Here is a 17,937-nt window from a genome sequence, read left to right on the forward strand (position 1 = left end):
ATGTTATCTCTCATCTTTGTACCCCTGGTAAATCTTTATGATGCAAATTGTTTTGACCAAATCTGACTTCATAGAATGTTTTAACATGGCCGATTTAATAAGAATTGACCTTTGGATTATATTTCTTTGACGAAAAGTATGATGCTTTAAATAATTTTTTTTTTAGGTTTTTGTCAACCGTTGATTTTTGAATCACCAAAAAATCCTGCACACATGTTGAATTTCAGCTATTTAAATATCTACATACACTAAATGAATGACCTAGATTACATCTATGGAGTCCAATTTGATCAAAACCACCTGCATCAATGAAATCACAGGAAAGGTATGAAGATAAGGATGAGTGGAACCGATTTGATATCAAACTCAACATGAAGCCAAGTATATATATATATATATATATATATATATATATATATATATATATATATATATAGAGAGAGAGAGAGAGAGAGAGAGAGAGAGAGCAACAAATCATTTGTACTTTTTTAAGACTTTGGGTCCTTGAGGTGGTTGGTTGGCTGACTGGTGTATGCGCTGGACGGAGCCGGGCATATATTATGCCCCTTAAACAATGTGATGCACATGCTGGGCCTATAAGACCCATAACCGAACCTACAGGGGGCATTTCCGTAACTCAAAAAAAAACTTTGATCCGGTTGTGTGTGCGTGATCTGTTTCGATTCCGGAAACCTCGTTCTGCCAGAGCAGCAGGTTCAGTTATACGACGTGGCACAGAAGACGCCAAAAGATGCGCTTAACTCCAATGGAAACTTTTGTGCGCGGTCGCTGACGTGGAACATGTCACGTCCGGTCCTCTTTTGGTTTTTGTTGTTTGGGGAGTTCTTCTCGGACTTCTCCTCCATTCCCGAGATTCGTCCCATTCATTGTTTTGGGGGAATCCAGTTTTTTTCCGAGCTCGAGAAGGAGGGAAAGGAAGGCTAAGGCTGCCTGCCGGGGAGGAGCTAATCGACGGGCCGAGGTCAAATCCTCGGCAGTCTTTCTCTCTATTTTTTCTCGATTTTTTTCTGTTTGATTTCTTTTTTCCAAACGACTAAAGAAAAGAACGTTTGCCTACTTCTCAGCTACTACCAGTCTTCAATTTCCTCTGCTTTTGACATTCCGTCCTGTTTTTTCCCTTCACTGCCTCCATCTCCCTCTGGTCTTAATTTTTCACGGAAACTAATTCCCCAAACACATTTTCACAGTTTGCTTTTGCACGAAGCCTCGTCTTCACGGTTTACTTTTCCTTTCTGTCCTTCTTTGTGTTGGCTATACCTGAAGCGAAGCATCGGAAATTAGGGTTCTCTCTCTCTCTCTCTCTCTCTCTGTCTCTTTCTGTTTCTCTCTATAACGGATGCTAAAGTTGATTGAATTGGATTCTTTTGGTTGCAGGAAGAGGGAAGGGGGAAAGGAAAAGTCTTCCACATCTGCTTTGATGATTAATGGGGATCATTGTTATCTTTGCAATGCGTGATTTTGCGACTACAGAGTGATTTCTTTTCCCCACATCGGCTCAAGGGAGAACCTTTTTATCACTCGATTCTTTTGTTTTCGTCACTTGTGGCGATTTCCGGGATCGTTTTCATCGGCCATGACTTATTGCGTTGAGATTAAAGACGCAGAAGCGGCGTTGGTTTGCAAGTTGGAGATGGAGGACGGCAATGGGGCGTATATTAGGCTGGGTTACCTGCACGACCCCGAGTCTGAGGAGTTCGGGGGGTTGGAGAATCCGTCTCCTGTGAATAAGGCTTGCTGCATGTGCCTTTGGGTGAAGGTGGTTTTAGTATGCCTTTGCCTGTTGCTTCTCCTTGGCGCTTTCATCATTTGGGGAGCGCCTTTACTCATTGGGAAGGTAATCCTTCTCTCTAGTATTTATTATTATTATTACTTTTCGTGTTTGATTTTTTTCTTTTTGTACGTTGTTCTGTCCCTCCATGGTTGGCATACATCCCAATTTATTTTAGTTTCTCTGTAAATGCATCCAATTTGACAATTTTGGATCCTAGTGGCGTTTTGTGGTGGTGGTATTTAATCATTTTTGAGGATGGCTTGTGTAATTTTACTTTTTTCTTGTTAATGAATAATCCTTTTTCCTTTTTCTTGTTAATGAATATAATTTATGTTTTTTATTGGATGCAGTATAAAAGAACTGATTGCAAATGTAACTTTGTGTACCATTCTGATTTCTTCATTATTTGGAAATTTTACGTTTTAACTTCTCATGATCATCTTCATAGTTGACATATCTTTTGCTGTTCTCACTTTTCTTCAGCTTTTGAAAATTTTGGGTAGTTTTAGTGGCTTTAAAAACTTTCTGCAATTTTCGTAAGACATTATTAAATATGTGAAAGATTTGGTGAACATGCTGTGTGATTTGTACCGTAATACCTTTTTAAGCCTAAAAAAGAGCACGAGTCTTCCCTATTCTTTGCCTTGATTTTTCAGTTTGTAATATCAGAGTTTAGACAGATTTGGCTTAAAAGTTGGTTTATAGGATTATTTCTCTTGGTAACAATCAACTACGAAGATGTTTTGAATTTTGTTTACTGAAATGGTTGATTAATTGAAGGTCGAAAGAACTTGGAAAGAACTGTTGCTCTGTGAAATTTCAACGGTATTTTAGTGAAACTTGGAAACTACTAAAATTTAGTTTGTTAGTTTAAGTTTAGGTTACTAGGTTTGTTTCATATTTATAGGTTACTGTGTCTTGTCTAAAAGCTATGTTACCTTGACACTTCTAGAGGGGCCAAGGCGTCAGTGTCTGACACTTAGACATTTGGACACCGACACCAACACTCCTAGACACTTCATTTTTCAACATAAAAGTGTTGCAGAAAAAAATGGACACTTGGTGTGTCACGTGTCCAACAATTTTGAGTGTCTTAAATACGAAGTCTCTGATGTCTAACACTTTGTGCCAATGTTGTTTAAACCCTGTTTTTCTCTTTGTATTTTATTGTGTCCTAACTCCACGAAACTGTGTTAACATGCCTCATTACTATATAAATAGCTCTCTCTCTCTCTCATAGTTGATGAAGGAGTCATGCTAGTGGGTAAATGATTCCCTCATTGTTTCCATAGTCGAGCCTTGCTCGGTCTCATTTAAGAACTAACTCTCACTTTTCACAATTTTGATGAATTGTGAGGTGCAACATAGAGAGAAGAGAGAATCAAAGATGTCTCCCTTTTTTTCTCTAACACCCCGATCCGGGACCTATCGAGTCTGAGTTTGTGGGTATTACTTCCCAAAGGGAAGAGTACAAAGTGAGCACAGTAGAAACATGACATAATTTTTTTTTTCTAAATTCACATCATAGTCTCATAACTCAAAACCTTCTCTGGCTACATCATTCATTCATATCATAAGTTCAATAAAATAAGAACATAAAATAAAGTTTCATCTCCATCAAGCCACCTAATGACACCTGCTGGAACTGTGGCGACTCTGGTTTGTCTCTGGTAAATCACCTGGAACCTACAATTGTAATTATAAAAATGAAGGTGAATCTACAACTCAATAAGCAATATTTATAAACAACTGAAGACTTTAACTTGCAACTGTAGTGTGCTCTAAGCCCTTAGTCTTAGTTAAGTTTTTTTACATCACATAACACACATGTTTGTTTCTTTTAAATCTCTCCATTTAATCCTCTCAAAACTCATAAGCTAGCATCATCTCGATGCTAACTACTCTACTAAATTGGCTATACCGATAATAGCCTACTTGGATGTAGCAACATGTGTAAAATACCTCAATTCTACGATGTTGGCCAAACTATGAACTACTCTTTGTGCTCTCACGGGAGTCATGAGGCACTGTAGTGAAAGAGGACATACCGGTATCTAGCCGGAGAGTCAGACTAGAGAGATATACTTGCTCTCTAAGGTTCATAGTTCATGCTATATCCTGGTTTGCCTAGAGTCCCAAATATTGTGTGAAATATAATCCCTAGGATGTATTAAGCAACTCATTGCTTTCTCACATGAACAACCTCGAGTTTACTATTTTCTTTGTAACTTAGCTAAGTTTTTCAAACTCTTCTTAGGGTTCTGATATCACTAAGATCTAAGCACGCAGACGCTATAGTAACACTACATCAATAAATCACCGGCGGCTCACGCTTATGGCGGCTTTCACTCTGATGGCCATCAGGTAGCCCTTTCCATTCGTTGCCTCTTCCGGGAATTTATGGGGTTAAGTCTAGCATGCTAAGTTGACTTAAGCTTCCAGTAAACTAACTGAAAGTAGGGACTCTTAGGACTTTCCTCAAGTACTCAATTTTGTTCTCATGTATGTAATTCTACATTCTCTGTATGTATTTTTGTCTAAAATATCATAGTTCACTAACATGCAACTTGTATTGAGAACTTATAAATACATGAAATCATTCTTGACATTACAACAAACTCATATGTATTCATTTTCTCTTTCATGTGACATGAAACACATTATAGAATGCAACAGTATCAAATACAAGATACAACTATGTTCTCAAACATATAAGATTTCATGTAAGCTAACTCATAAGAACCAAACAGATTATGTATTATTAACTAAACATGTTTATAATATCCCTTACCTCGATATGCAGATACTGAACTTCTAACCTGTAGTTGAATCACTCGTTGAGCTATTAAGATCTGTTCAATACATAAAACTTGCTTACTTAATTGCCAAACCGACATTTTTCATACTTTATAAAATTACAAAACTACCCTTCCTCAGAAAGGTCTACCGATACTCGTTTTTCTGTATTGTGTGTTTGACTATGAAAATAAGACAATTAGATCTTTTTCTGTGTTCTGAATCCAATACACCGAGATTCATTCAGTTTCGAGCTTAGAGTGAAGGGCTATACCTAATTTATCGATAAGAGCAAAATGGTCATTTTCACTCCTCGGACAGGTCTCAATCCTTCAACTCTAAACTTCTCACTGACCTAACTCAGCACTTGACTGTTCTAGGTTTAATTTGAAATTGAACCTTCCTGATTCAGTTCTGGATTCCTCGACTTGGATCCAAATCTAAATCCATTTACTACGGATCCTGAACTAGAATAGAGATCCAATCTTTGCTAGGTCCAAATCCAATATAACAGATCCAGAACTTGGTTCTCCACTTTAGTGCAAAAATTGAAACCAAACTGATACAGTCTAGGTTTGGGTCCGAATTGGATCCAACTTGCTCTATTTTGGTTTGGTCCTATTAGTTCCAAATATGATAACTGGATTCAATCTTGACCCGGTCAGGTTTGACTTGGGTCCTATTGGATCTACGTTATGGTAGAAAATCGAGATACCCCTTATCTCTGTTTTTTCCATAATTGTGTGGGTTAATACACACACACACACACACACACACACACACACACACACACACACACACACACACACATATATATATATATATACATATATAAATAAAAAAACTCGTTTCCTCTTTTTTTTCTTAAACATGCAATGGGTATGAAAGACTCATCCAGACCGAGTTAACCTTACTGACCCGGCCTCAGTTACATCTAGGTCGGTCTCCTACTGACTTGGTCCGATCAAGCTCAGACCGAGTTAGTCTTGAAGCATATTTTCTTCTTTTAGGACCAGACTAGTCAGTCCCGAACTTTCTTCACATGGGGATATCACGCCCCTTACCAAACCTAGCTCGCCTGACGGAGACAGGGATCGGTTTGAAAAACCCAGACTGAGTCAGTCGTTGGACCGTTTGTGACAGGGAGTTTCTACTCCCTGTTCTGCCACAAAAAGATCGGCTTTGACAGAAAGCCTACCTGCTCTCTGTTTCACCGCATATGACCGAACTCAGTTTGGGCATGCCCAGACCGAGTCGGCCCTGACAAATAAAACTAGTGCTGACAACCATTGTGGTTGCCAGTCTTAACAAAATCATCGTCTGCACCGGCTACCTCCATGGTTGACGGTGCCATGAACATAATCTAAAAAAATGGAAAAGGAACTTGGGAAGAAGACCTACCAGTCGTCAAATGCGAACTTCCGCATTGCCTTCTTCTTCCATCGTCCTCATCCTTCCTCTCTCTCTCTCTCCTCACTGCAAGTGAGGTTGAGAGAGAGAGTACCCATGGCTTTTATAAGCCATGGGTGAGGGACGGTTTCCCCCCTCATAACCCCCCTTGTTAAGAGGGGTTCCTCCCTCTCTCCCCACTAATAGTACATGGGGGGAGAGGGGGTTACCCTCTTAATTGGTAGGAGGTGGGGGGGCCTTCCTCTCCCCACTAACAATGTCGGGAAGAGAGATGGACCTCCTCCCCCTCCTGCCTCTCTCGTGACAAGTTCTTTTAGTTTTTATTTAATTACCTCTCTCCCTCTCTCTCTATATATATATGTATATATACACACTATGTCCATGTATCTAGTTTTTCAAAACCTGCCGTGTCCCAACACTTTGTACCCGTGTCTAACACCAACACCCATGTCAGTGTCCAAGTAACATAGTCTAAAAGTAGACACTATTAGAAAACCATAAACTGGAAGTTAGCAATGGTAGCCTGCCTGTTTGCAAATAGACTCTGCACTTTCTGTTTTCCATATGAACTTGCCTTTCTTTTTCTCCTCTTAATTCTTAAGAATCTTCTATGCTATTCGTGAATCATGACACTATTTTGCTGCTTATCTAATTTTGTTCAATATTTTTTGGCTTGTATCATCTTTTTAATAGGTTATACCAATCTTGGACTGGGAGACAGCCACATTTAGCAAGCCTGTTCTTGGTTTTTTGCTTTTTGCCTCTATGGCGGTATTTCCTGCTCTTCTATTGCCATCATCTCCTTGCATGTGGTTAGCAGGGATGACTTTTGGTTATGGATATGGATTTTTGCTAATAATGACAGGGTCAAGCTTTGGCATGTCTTTGCCATACTTCATTGGTTCTATCTTTCATGAAAGAATACATGTGAGTCCTAATTTCCCTTTTCAATTTCCTGATATTTTTCTTGGCAAAATTAACTTTGACTGACCTAAAGTTTTTTTTTGATACAGAGATGGCTTGAAAGATGGCCTAAGAAAGCTGCTATTGTTAGATTAGCAGGCGAAGGAAGCTGGTTTCACCAATTTCGAGCTGTGACTTTGCTTAGGATCTCACCATTTCCGTACATTGTCTTCAACTATGTTTCTGTTGCAACAAATGTGAAATACTGTCCCTATTTATGTGGATCTTTGGTCGGAATCGTGCCAGAAGTTTTTGTTTCAATCTACAGGTTAGTCCTATGAGTGATCTTTATAGATGAGCTTTCAGATATAGAAAATCATTTTCCTTCATTCTGGTTATTCATTCTTACCATCAGTAACATGGCTTTGTTAAGAATTCAAGCTCATAAATTTTCTCTAATATAGTGATTTGATACTTATGGGGATTTCCTATTTTCCATCTTCGTTTGAAAAGGTTAACTTATTCACATGTGAATTAACTTTGTTTATGCCTTGAGATTTTTCATGTAAAGATTTTGTCCTCATATAGCCGAGTTTGTATAAAAAATTAACTTTTGTTGCATAGCCCTTACAGTAGTTAGGAAATTTTGTAGCATAGGTTAACTTATTCACTCTCTCTCTCTCTCTCTACTTCTATCTCTTGTTACTTTCCTTATTTTCTCTGACATTCTATAGAAAAGCATGCTCTATGTCTTGTTTCTATTGATTATTTCTTGATGTGGTTTTTTCAGTGTATGCTTTCTCTTATTCATAGTATGTTAGTGATTAGATATATGCTCCAACTTTTTCCCCATTTGTATGATTTATTTGTTTGGTAATGGTGTTTCTAGTTTTGGGTTTAAGATTTTGCATTTCTTTTATAGGTTTTCATTTGCATTATTATATTTTCTTCTGTCACTGAAGAAGGCAGTATCTGTTACTGTGTGATAAATAACCAAAGGCAAACATAAACTGGATTGGATGTCATTCTGTATGTAATATTACCAACAGCATTTTATCAAGTTACTTCATACCATCATATCTATGTTAGTCAACAAAGCATGTTCAAGTTTCAACCATTTATTGTCAGGAAGGGTTCATGTTGTTTCTTGTATGGCCGTTAAGTTTTATTCAATCAAAACCTTAACTTTTATCAGTAATCTGTTCTTAAGCTTTAAATCACAATTTTAATAGGTAGCAAAATGCCATTTACATGACTTGTTTTAACTTTTGTTTTTAACTCTAGGAAACCAAAGTCACCCTAACTTGTTTTGACTTTTTATACACAAAACTGACATTTGAGTGGTTAGTTGAAAACAAATCTCCATTTAAGTAACCCAAGTTGGAAGTAGCGAACTTATGTCCTATGTCACAATCGGATTTGACTAGAAAGTTAGAAAATTTTCCAAAAAATTGGACATGAGGACACAAGATTTTTTATTTTTTAATCAATAAAAACTAATTTTTTTTAATATTTTAACATTAAAAATGGCTTTTTATTTAAATAAAGTTAAAATATAATAAAATATTATTTTAAAAATATTAAAATAATGCCGTACGTGTCATTGTCCATGTCGGTGTGTCCGCTCATGTCACCAGGGACACAGCCAAAATGGCATGTCCCTGTGACATGGCTTATGTTAGTACTAAAAATTTGACCAATTGGACCCCACCTCTCCCTCCCTCTCTACTCAAATCAACATTCTCTATTTGCAAAACTGTAATTTTAGAACTTTGAAAACTTTGCATGTGAAAATCATTATGCGGGTAATGGTGGAGTGAAAGATTTGTGACATTCATTTTTTTGGGGTTTGCTGTTCCTTTCTGTCACTGTGGAGCTGGTTGGGGAAGCATTGATTAAAAAAAAAAGTGGAGTGATATCACAAAGCTGAGGGGCAAGTGGAAACCTATGGTGCCCGGACACTCCATTTGGCCCCCCATACCCATGTTGAAACATGTCAACACCCGGACACGCCATTTTACCCCCTCATTACGTACAAGTTTGTATTTAATTTATAATTTATAATTTATAATTTATAATTTATAATTTATAATTATATTTTCTGTTTATAACTTTATATTTTCAGTATATAACATATATTTAGATTATATTCAGTTTATTTTGAATTTATTTTGATTTTTTTAATTATGTGATATTTAATATATATATATAGCTGTGTCTCCGTACCCACATTTTTTGGAATTGTCGTGTCGTACCCTCCGTACCTGCACCGCACCCATACCCGCACCGCACCCGTACTTAGGTGACAGGTGGAAACAAGAGGTCACATTCAAAATAGATCAATAAATGTGGATTGTGGTATTGGACGAAAGAGTTGGGTGTGTGGTCTAATTTGGTGTCCTGTTTGTTTACCAGGTAGAAGTCTTCAATGTATTTTAATTAACCAGAGAAACTTAGTTGCATTTTTTTAAACTGATATTTGCCACTCTTTTTTCTTGGAAAATCCAAAATGGTCAGTATGTTTTTGGAAAAAGTTGAAAGCTTAGGTGCCACTTTGAAATTGCTCTTGATTTTGACAAGGAAAATCTTATTATCCATGTACTTTATCCATACTGAGAAAGCAAATATCTGTTGAGAAATTTATCGGTAGTGTTAACATGTGTCACCATTTCTTTGAACAAATTAAAATTATAATGCCTATCTAACTAGCTGAAAATAAATTAAGAAAAGAAGGATGGAAAACCAATCTAGACCGACCTATTTGTCATGATAAGCAAACTAAGCCAGCCATATCATTAATATTTGAAAATATAATCCTAAGTACATAGTGGATCAATGATAAGTCATTCTTCAAGCATGTCAATTTTGTCTAACCAAAGGCACCACTATTTCAAAGTGATCCACTATGAGAAGGGTGTGAACCTGCTTTTAAACCAGCTAACACATACAAAGATAGCATTTCTCTGCTACAAATGCCACTAAGTGATTATGGCCATCAGTTTTTGCTGTTTACTTAATTTGACCAAAAATCTATCTGATTATGGTATCAAAATTGATTCATACAGTTTTTGGCAACTGTACGAATAAGAAGCTTGAAAAACACTTGAAATGTGTCAATGATAAATCTGGCCATCAATAGCGATCTTTTTAAAATCCTAACAATAAGTTAATAAAATAATGTCACTGTCCTAGCCAATTTAATTGGATATTCACTTTCCTTTCCTTTTGTTGCCCAAGAAATGGGAAATGCCTATTGAAACACCATTTATGTGTATTTTCGACAGATATTTTCTGGCTTCTAATGTGCTTCCAGCTTTCCCATGGCCAGCAGTGGTCAGAGATACCGGTTGATTATTTTTAGTATAAGGTGTTGAGTCTGTCTAAGATGGTTGTATTTGTCATTCTGAAGCCGTAACACCACAGTAAAAACGACAATTAATGGTATCTCCTATGTTTGATGGGTATTTTTTCAACTTCCAATAGCTTTTAGCTCCCTATGTGGCAAAACTTGCTCTGTGCCAATTTAACATCAGTATTTTGGAATGTTGAAAGTCCATGTAACTTGGTCGTGTTTGTTGTACAAAGTTATTGCTGGTGTATTTTCAGCTTTTAGTGGTTGTTTTCACTAGGGATGGCAGTGGACCGGGCGGGGGCAGGAGACAAGGTCTCCACCCCCGCCCCGTCTCAAAATCCTACCCTCCATCCCTGCACGGGTTTTGATTTTAACCTCCATCCCTGTTTCATGTCCTCTATCCCCGGTCCAAACGGGGCGATGCAGGGTGGGGCCCCATTTCCCCTTGGTCCACTGCCATCCCTAAAGAAGGATTAGGGACGGGGCGGGGCAAGGCGGGGATCGGGATGGGGCGGGGCGGGGGAAAGCGTAAGTCCATCCCCGCACGGGTTTTGATTTTAACCTCCATCTCACCTCCATCCCCGTTTTATGTCCTCCATCCCCGGTCCAAACGGGGCAAGGCGGGGCAGGGCCCCGTTTCGCCCCGGTCCACTTCCATCCCTAGTTTTCACCCGATTCAATATGCTAGATGCACAAAAAGTTTATTTCATTGGTGACTCACTTTATACTATTCTGATATCTAATTTTCCCTGAGCAACTAGTGGTGTCACAGTCAAGATCCTTATTAACTATTACATATGATATATACTCGCTTCATCTAAAGCTGGAGGCTTTATGCAAAAGCAGGGAAAGCATGAAGAAGCATGCTTCTCATTAGTAGGAACCAGTGTGATAAATCTCATTGAGATTTATGAAAATCTCACAAAAATATCATGAGAAATTACTTGAAAGTTAAAACTGGCAATTTCTTGCGACATTTTCAATTTCTCGTGATATTTTGTCAGAAACATAAATTTCATGATTTAAACGCGATATTTATGTTTCATCGGCTATTTATCATAAAAAAACATGTGTTTTATTTTTTAAATATTTTTTATTTATATTTTTTTATGAAATTTTATTTATTTTTATATTTATATTTTATTTTTATTGTCGATATTTTGCCATAAAAACATGACATTTCCAAAAAAATTCTATTTCTTCATGAGTTTTTGGCTGTTGATATTTTGTCGTTTTAAACTTTTATCACTATGGTAGAAACTAGAGTTACCTGAGGCTTCTTACATAAGTGGGAAGCCCGCTTTGAAAGCGCGATACTCCTCGCTCCCGAAACTTGATGAGAATCTCAATTCTCCCATGCTTCTCATATGCTTTCCACACACATCATTTATTCTTATTATATGTTCTCTCTCTACTTTTAATGTTTTCTATGTGTTTTCTCTCATGCTTTTCACTCACTTCCATGTGCTTTCTCTAAATTGGCTGTCATCATTTTTAGATTTTGTTGAAAATTTAATTCTTACACTAAAAAATCATGAAATTTAAGAATAATCACTTTTATTTTAGTTTTTATTTGCATTCTATTTTGATTCCCATTCAATTCTTATGTTGCTTTTTATTATTCCTTGCTTCCCGATTCTTATATATTTTAAAATGCATCGCTTTTCGCTTCTGCTTTTCGTATCATTTACCGCTTCCGCTTTCGAGTCAGATAGCCTTGGTAGAACTAGGAAGCATGGTTCATATATAAGGGGAAGCACTCTTCCTCTTCGCTTTCTTTTCACTTCCCATTTGCGTCCACCTTTGCTTTCTTCTGATTTGTTTTTATGATACATCTATTCACTTCCTTTTATTATTTATCATCTACAGTCATGACAATGCTTATATTCACTTCCACGTTGCTTCTACCATGTTTCCACACATGAGAGCTCATATCTATATCAGAGTTGGGGTTTGTTTTCATGTCACTTCCTCTCCAATCCCACTCCTACTCTCATATTGCTTCTCCATGTTTCCTTTGTCGCTAGGGCTGGTAAACGAACCGAGCAACTAGTGTCTCGGCTCGGTTTGGCTCGTCACAAACTTGTTTGTGATCGGTTCATATAGTTGGTGAGCTGAGCCACGAGCAGCTCGTTTAGCTTAAATGAGTTGAGCCCAAACACAAGGTGTTCAGCTCGATAGTGCTCATATAGATAAAATATATATTTTTATAGATAATATATATTTTGTGCAATATATAAAAGGAAGAATGCATAAAATATATAAAAAAAGGCTGAATGAAAAATATATACATAAAATATGGACTATTAAGTGTAATTTATAAAAAGTTATATATTTTCAAGTATAATATATAAAAATGTATATACTATGTATAAACAACATGGAATATTTTTACACGAGCCAGCTCATATTCGGATCATCTCATTCAGGGACGAGCCGAGATCAGCTCGTCTAAACACGAACACGAGCCAGCCATGAGCTCAGTCCACTAGTAAATGAGTCGATCCTGAACATGCCCTGTTCTGTTCGTTCGGCTCATTTACCAGCCCTAATTGTCGCTTCTACGACATTTGACAAATGATTCACACTTCAAGCTTCACCACTTATTTTCTTCTGAAAACGGAAAGGCTTCACCCCCTATTTTTCACTTGCTTTTTGTACTCAGTTTCAACTTTGGTAGAAGTCCCATATATTGCTGGTATTTTGATGAGAAAGGTGAAATTCTTGATAAAATTGTGACATGTGAGTATTTCATTTGTAATGTATCGTGATTTTAACATGTTCTTATTTTAGTGTATTTATTGTTTTTCATTTTAGTTTCTATTTTTTAGTTGTATATGTACCAAAATTTTCCCCAAAAAATAAAAATCTGAAGTTTTTCGTAATTTTTTCCTTTGTGAGAGAATGAGACTTATGATTTATGCTATTGAACAGAATTCAGGAAAATATGTTGTGAATTATAATTGATTAGTGTGTTCCTAACAACTGTTGCTACTCAACTTGAAGCTGAATTTTTTAATACTCTATAAAATTCCTAAGAACTATATTAAATTGTCAATATTTTAAAAATATTGTGCTTTTAGTGAAATATTTTTCAAGAGCTGTTATTTTGCCTTTAAAAATGTGTTTTTTTGAAAAAATTGCCTGTTCTGAAAATATTGTATCTTTACTTTGATATTAATGCATTAAAACATGACTTTTACAAAAAAAATTGTTATCTATATGTTTTACTCTATATATGTACGTTATACTTTATTCTTTGCATTTACTCATTTGTTCATGAGATTTTCCAAAAGAACCAAAAATTTGAAAATATCAAGGGATTTTTACAAGAATGAGATTTATAATTATGCTAAGAATTGAATCCATCCTGTCCACATTCTTGGTACATTTCAGGTATTGGATTTCTTAATATGTGAATTAAAAGGACCGTCCATACTATCTGTAAATGATCTTATTCAGTACCATTTGCTTTAATGATTGAAAAGCTTAGGGAATGGGCGTCTAATATGGAAACCTTTAGTTCATTCGAAATTTAACCTAAATCCCCCTACCAGTCTCCATGACTATGCTATTCACAACATTTGATGGCTTCGCAGCAGCTTTAGGTGGGTAGAGAACCCTGTAGAACCTGTTATTTTGGTTCAGATCTATGTAACCGGGACGTGCCGAACTGGTTGGGATACCCATGTCGACACGCGTTGACACAGGGGTGGGTACTGGACGTAGTGCGGGTATGCCGTGGGTCGGGTCAAGTCCAACCCTAACCCAAACCATTTTTTTTGTTTGATGCCGGTGAAAGGCAGGGAGGAGGAAGAAGAAGAAGAATAAGATGATGATGAAGAAAGAGGAAAAGGAAGAAGATGATGAAAGAGGAAGAGGAAGAGGAGAAGGAAGAAAAAGTAGGGGAAAGAGAGAGAGCATATCGGACCTGGAACCTTATTCTTCTTCTTCCAATTTGCCCGAGAGAGAGAGAGGCAGTGGGGCTGGGTCCTCACTTGGCCCCTCCTTCGTCGTCTTTGTCTTCTAGAGAGAGAGAGAGAGAGAGAGGTTACAAAATGCCCCTTCCCCTTTTATATTAAAATTTTCATTCCTCCCTTTTTTTCTCAAAAATTATATTTGCAGATTTTTTTTTTAAATTTTTAATATAAACCTTAATATGGATCCACATATGATCCAGACCCAAAGTCTCTCTCTCTCTCTCTCTCTCTCTCTCTCTATATATATATATATATATATATATATATATATATATATATATATAGCCGTGTCCCCCTACCCTCTTTTTTTGAAATTGTCGTCTCGTACCCTCCATACCCGCATCCGCACCAGCACCCGTACCCATGTGGCATAGGTTCAGATTGAAAATAAGCTGGATATAAGTCTTGAAATGTCAATATCCATTTGGATCTCTGTCCCAGTATTGTATAGAATCCTTTGGTTCAGATTGAGATCTATATCCATCTGGTTCAGAGAATATTTGAAACTGACATTCTATGCTTTTTGGTGGTCTGGAATCTGGATTAGATTTCCTGATTCTGTTCTGGTCGAAGTCCATTTATAAATAGACTCAAATCCACTGGATCCAACCTGTTTATGGCTTAAACTTTGTTTTTCCATTCTGCTAACCATCGATACATGTTCTCTTTAAAATAGGCCCTGATTGGGAGTCTTGAATCAGAGGTGTGTTGCAGTTTTCCTGAATGCTCCTATGCTCTCTCTGCTGTTTGGGAGCAGTGGTACTGCCAGAACACTGCATTGGGAATAAAGTTGGTAGCCCCAACACCCACAATTTAACACCATTTAAAAAAGAATGTTTTGGGAACTCCATCCTCAACACCACATTTTGGCAACACATAAAAATGGTTCTCAAACAGAGCCTTAACTATTTCCTAGAAAACTTGAAAAAAAATACTATGGAATGTGGATGCTACCTTCCTTTGATAGAAGCTTCCTATGGTCCTTATTACCACAGTATCCTAATGAATCTACTCTCCCTGTCTGCAACAGCAGGCTTAAAATCTCAATGGGGAGATATTGGATATTTACTGTACATTTGAAAACATGAAAACCATGATCTTTCATGAATATAAACAACAAAAATCGTAAATTACAATAAAGTAACTATTTGAAGGTACTTACCAACTTGAAAAGGAAAGCTACCAGTTCTCAAACTTGTGCTCTAGTGCCTTTGCTTCAGAGGGAATCAAGGTAGCATTGATACTGTTGATAACAGAAGTGGTTTAAGATGAAGATCAATTGGAATCAACTGCTCCTATCTGTTATTTTTTTTTTGATATTTATCAAGGGGAAACCCCGGTTCAGGAGAGATTGAATCTGCCATATGGCTCACTCCCAAGCTGTTAAAACTCTTCGGCTGACCCTTTTCCCCCAGGAAGCCTGCTGCTTTGGCCTTGCTTACATCCTGAGCATCCAACCCATGGTATCCTGCAACCTCAATACCTTAAGCCAAACCAGATGTGTTCAAAGCCTTGGCGGGCTCCTATCTATGTCACATAGGTGCGGCTGCGGTGATGCAGCACTTTATATATATATATATATATATATATATATATATATATATATATATATATATATATATATATATATATATATATATATATATATATATATATATATATAAAACTGGACTTGGTTATGATTAACTGAATCTAATTTTGGACAAAAATGTACGTCAGTATTGTTGACTTCACCTGTCACAAAGAAAGCTGTGTCCAAGTGTTTGCACCTGCATGGGTGCGGGTGCGATGCTGGTGCGGTGCCCTGTTAGAAGAGTCCATGTTACATAGGCTCCTATCTGTTCTTTTAGAACGTTCAACTTGCCAGAAATAGTGCGATAAAGAATAGAGGAATGAAAGGAAAAAAATATAAAGAAAATTAGAATCATCCTTTCTTATCATTTAATAAATGACGAGTCCTTGAAATGATTGGTCATTGGTTGTCATTAACTATTTTATTGGTCGTTTCTGTTTTATATTGCTCTTTGCCTCTCTGTATACACAATGTTTGGAAGTCACTACCCGATGGATGCTTAACTGGTTAATTGCTTTATCTGGTGGTTTTAAACATCCAACATGGCTGAGGGACTTGACTGCGGCAACCAAGTTGGACTGCCTCGGCCACAACTATTCAGTGCTCAAGCCAAGTTTCTATTTTTGTCATTGACATACGGGAGAACATGAGTAGTTCATTAACATGATCACTGTTACAGTTCCTTTCTCTGATAAGTTTCGTTTGGTTTTGGGGTGCCATAATGCAGTGGGATTCTGATCAGAAGCTTTGCAGATGCGTCCCATGAGTGCCGGTTTCTCTCCCCAGAGGAGATCCTCTACAACTCGCTCGGCTTTTGTGCTGCCATTGCTGCCACCGTTGCCGTGACCATCTACTCGAAGAGGGCACTACAAACGCTCCACTCCCAAGAAGACGCCCTGGATTGATATGCCAAAAGGAGGAGACAGGATCAGGTCAGAGGCACCTCTGATGGATTGAAACAATAACCCAAACACCATGGTTGGATAGTTTACTTCTCAGATGGGTACTACAAACATTTTTCAGAGCCGTTCATGTTCTACATGAACATCATCTAAAGCACAGAAGACGAATGACTGAAAAACAAGGAAAAATTATGGTGTTTGGGTTGCGGTTCATGAACGGCATCCAAGGTACCTTTGGCCTGATTCGGCGATATACTATTAAGAGAAGAGCAAATCCACCAAATGGGTAAAGGGGTGTTTTTTCCTCTCCGACGTTGGCTAATATTCAGCCACGTCTTTCACCTGCGATGAGGGAGGAGAATGGGGTCATGCAAAGGTGTATAATTCTTTAATTGATTGTTGTGGTCGCTGTAGATGAATAAATTTGTAGCTTTATATGTACATTCCATTCTTTTTTATTTTTTTTAGTAGTTAGTCAAGCTATGGGATGGGCTACCTTATATATGTGTGGATATTTACCAAAGATCAGTAATTCTAAAAGGTATTGCAATTTGGTTGAACAGGTGTCACAAACCCTTTTTCTTTCTCATCCTGGACCTGGACCCACCCAGTTAGAGTCTTGCCCAGTTGGGATTGTGCAAGAGAGAGAAAGTCTTCCAAGACTCTCCAAGAGTGGGATGCCTCTCTTGTAACCCCACTTACCCTAGGACTCTTCCAAAGTAGAATGCCTCCTGGAGAATCTCACTTTCTCCGGGATTCTCTAAGAGGGATGTGTTATTCCAACCTCGTGAAAATTGGATTTCTGAAAAGAGATTTCAAGCCTAGAGGCACGTTCATAAGATCGCTATCTTTAGAACTTCAATCGCCCCACTCCGGAAATTCCGAAGATGCGAAAAAGGGTTTTGTTACGACTGAGTTCCCAGGATACAACTAGGCTTGAACCTCAAGAGAGTCACTGCTTCGCAAGAACAGATGACCTCTCCCACACATGAACTCTGCAAGCCAAACCGAGAAGAAAGAAAGGAGAAAACTGGAGAGTCAGAGATTCTGATAATCCTCAAAAGACGAAAATAGAAGAATTTATAGACTTTTAGAGTGGCCAAAACGTTTTGCGATAAATGAGATTAATGGCCATAAATCTGACGGTTTGAAAATATGACAAAAAGGTACCTGAACGGTCACCCACCTTTGACTGTTAATCAAAAGCCTCCAAAACCGTCCAACAGTCA

At 37.6% G+C, this 17,937-nt stretch overlaps 1 protein-coding gene across 2 annotated transcripts; it reads left to right on the top strand.

Annotated features, from left to right (window-relative positions):
- The first annotated feature begins 872 nt into the window (after positions 1 to 872).
- Positions 873 to 16,873, top strand: LOC149828415 (uncharacterized). Of its 2 annotated transcripts, none has more exons than XM_090016839.1 (5): positions 873 to 982; positions 1,209 to 1,855; positions 6,692 to 6,925; positions 7,012 to 7,229; positions 16,534 to 16,873. In XM_090016839.1, the coding sequence occupies exons 2-5, from the start codon at positions 1,595 to 1,597 to the stop codon at positions 16,709 to 16,711; spliced, it is 891 nt and encodes a 296-aa protein (XP_089872965.1). In that variant the 5' UTR covers positions 873 to 982; positions 1,209 to 1,594; the 3' UTR covers positions 16,712 to 16,873. The 2 variants fall into 2 exon arrangements, with proteins under 2 accessions (XP_089872965.1, XP_089872964.1); XM_090016838.1 differs by having other exon boundaries at positions 905 to 1,303; positions 1,396 to 1,855.
- Positions 16,874 to 17,937: the final 1,064 nt, after the last annotated feature.

The sequence above is a fragment of the Nuphar pumila genome, chromosome 9 (genome assembly GCF_984573655.1).
Source record: "Nuphar pumila chromosome 9, dmNupPumi1.hap1.1, whole genome shotgun sequence".
Lineage (NCBI taxonomy): Eukaryota > Viridiplantae > Streptophyta > Magnoliopsida > Nymphaeales > Nymphaeaceae > Nuphar > Nuphar pumila.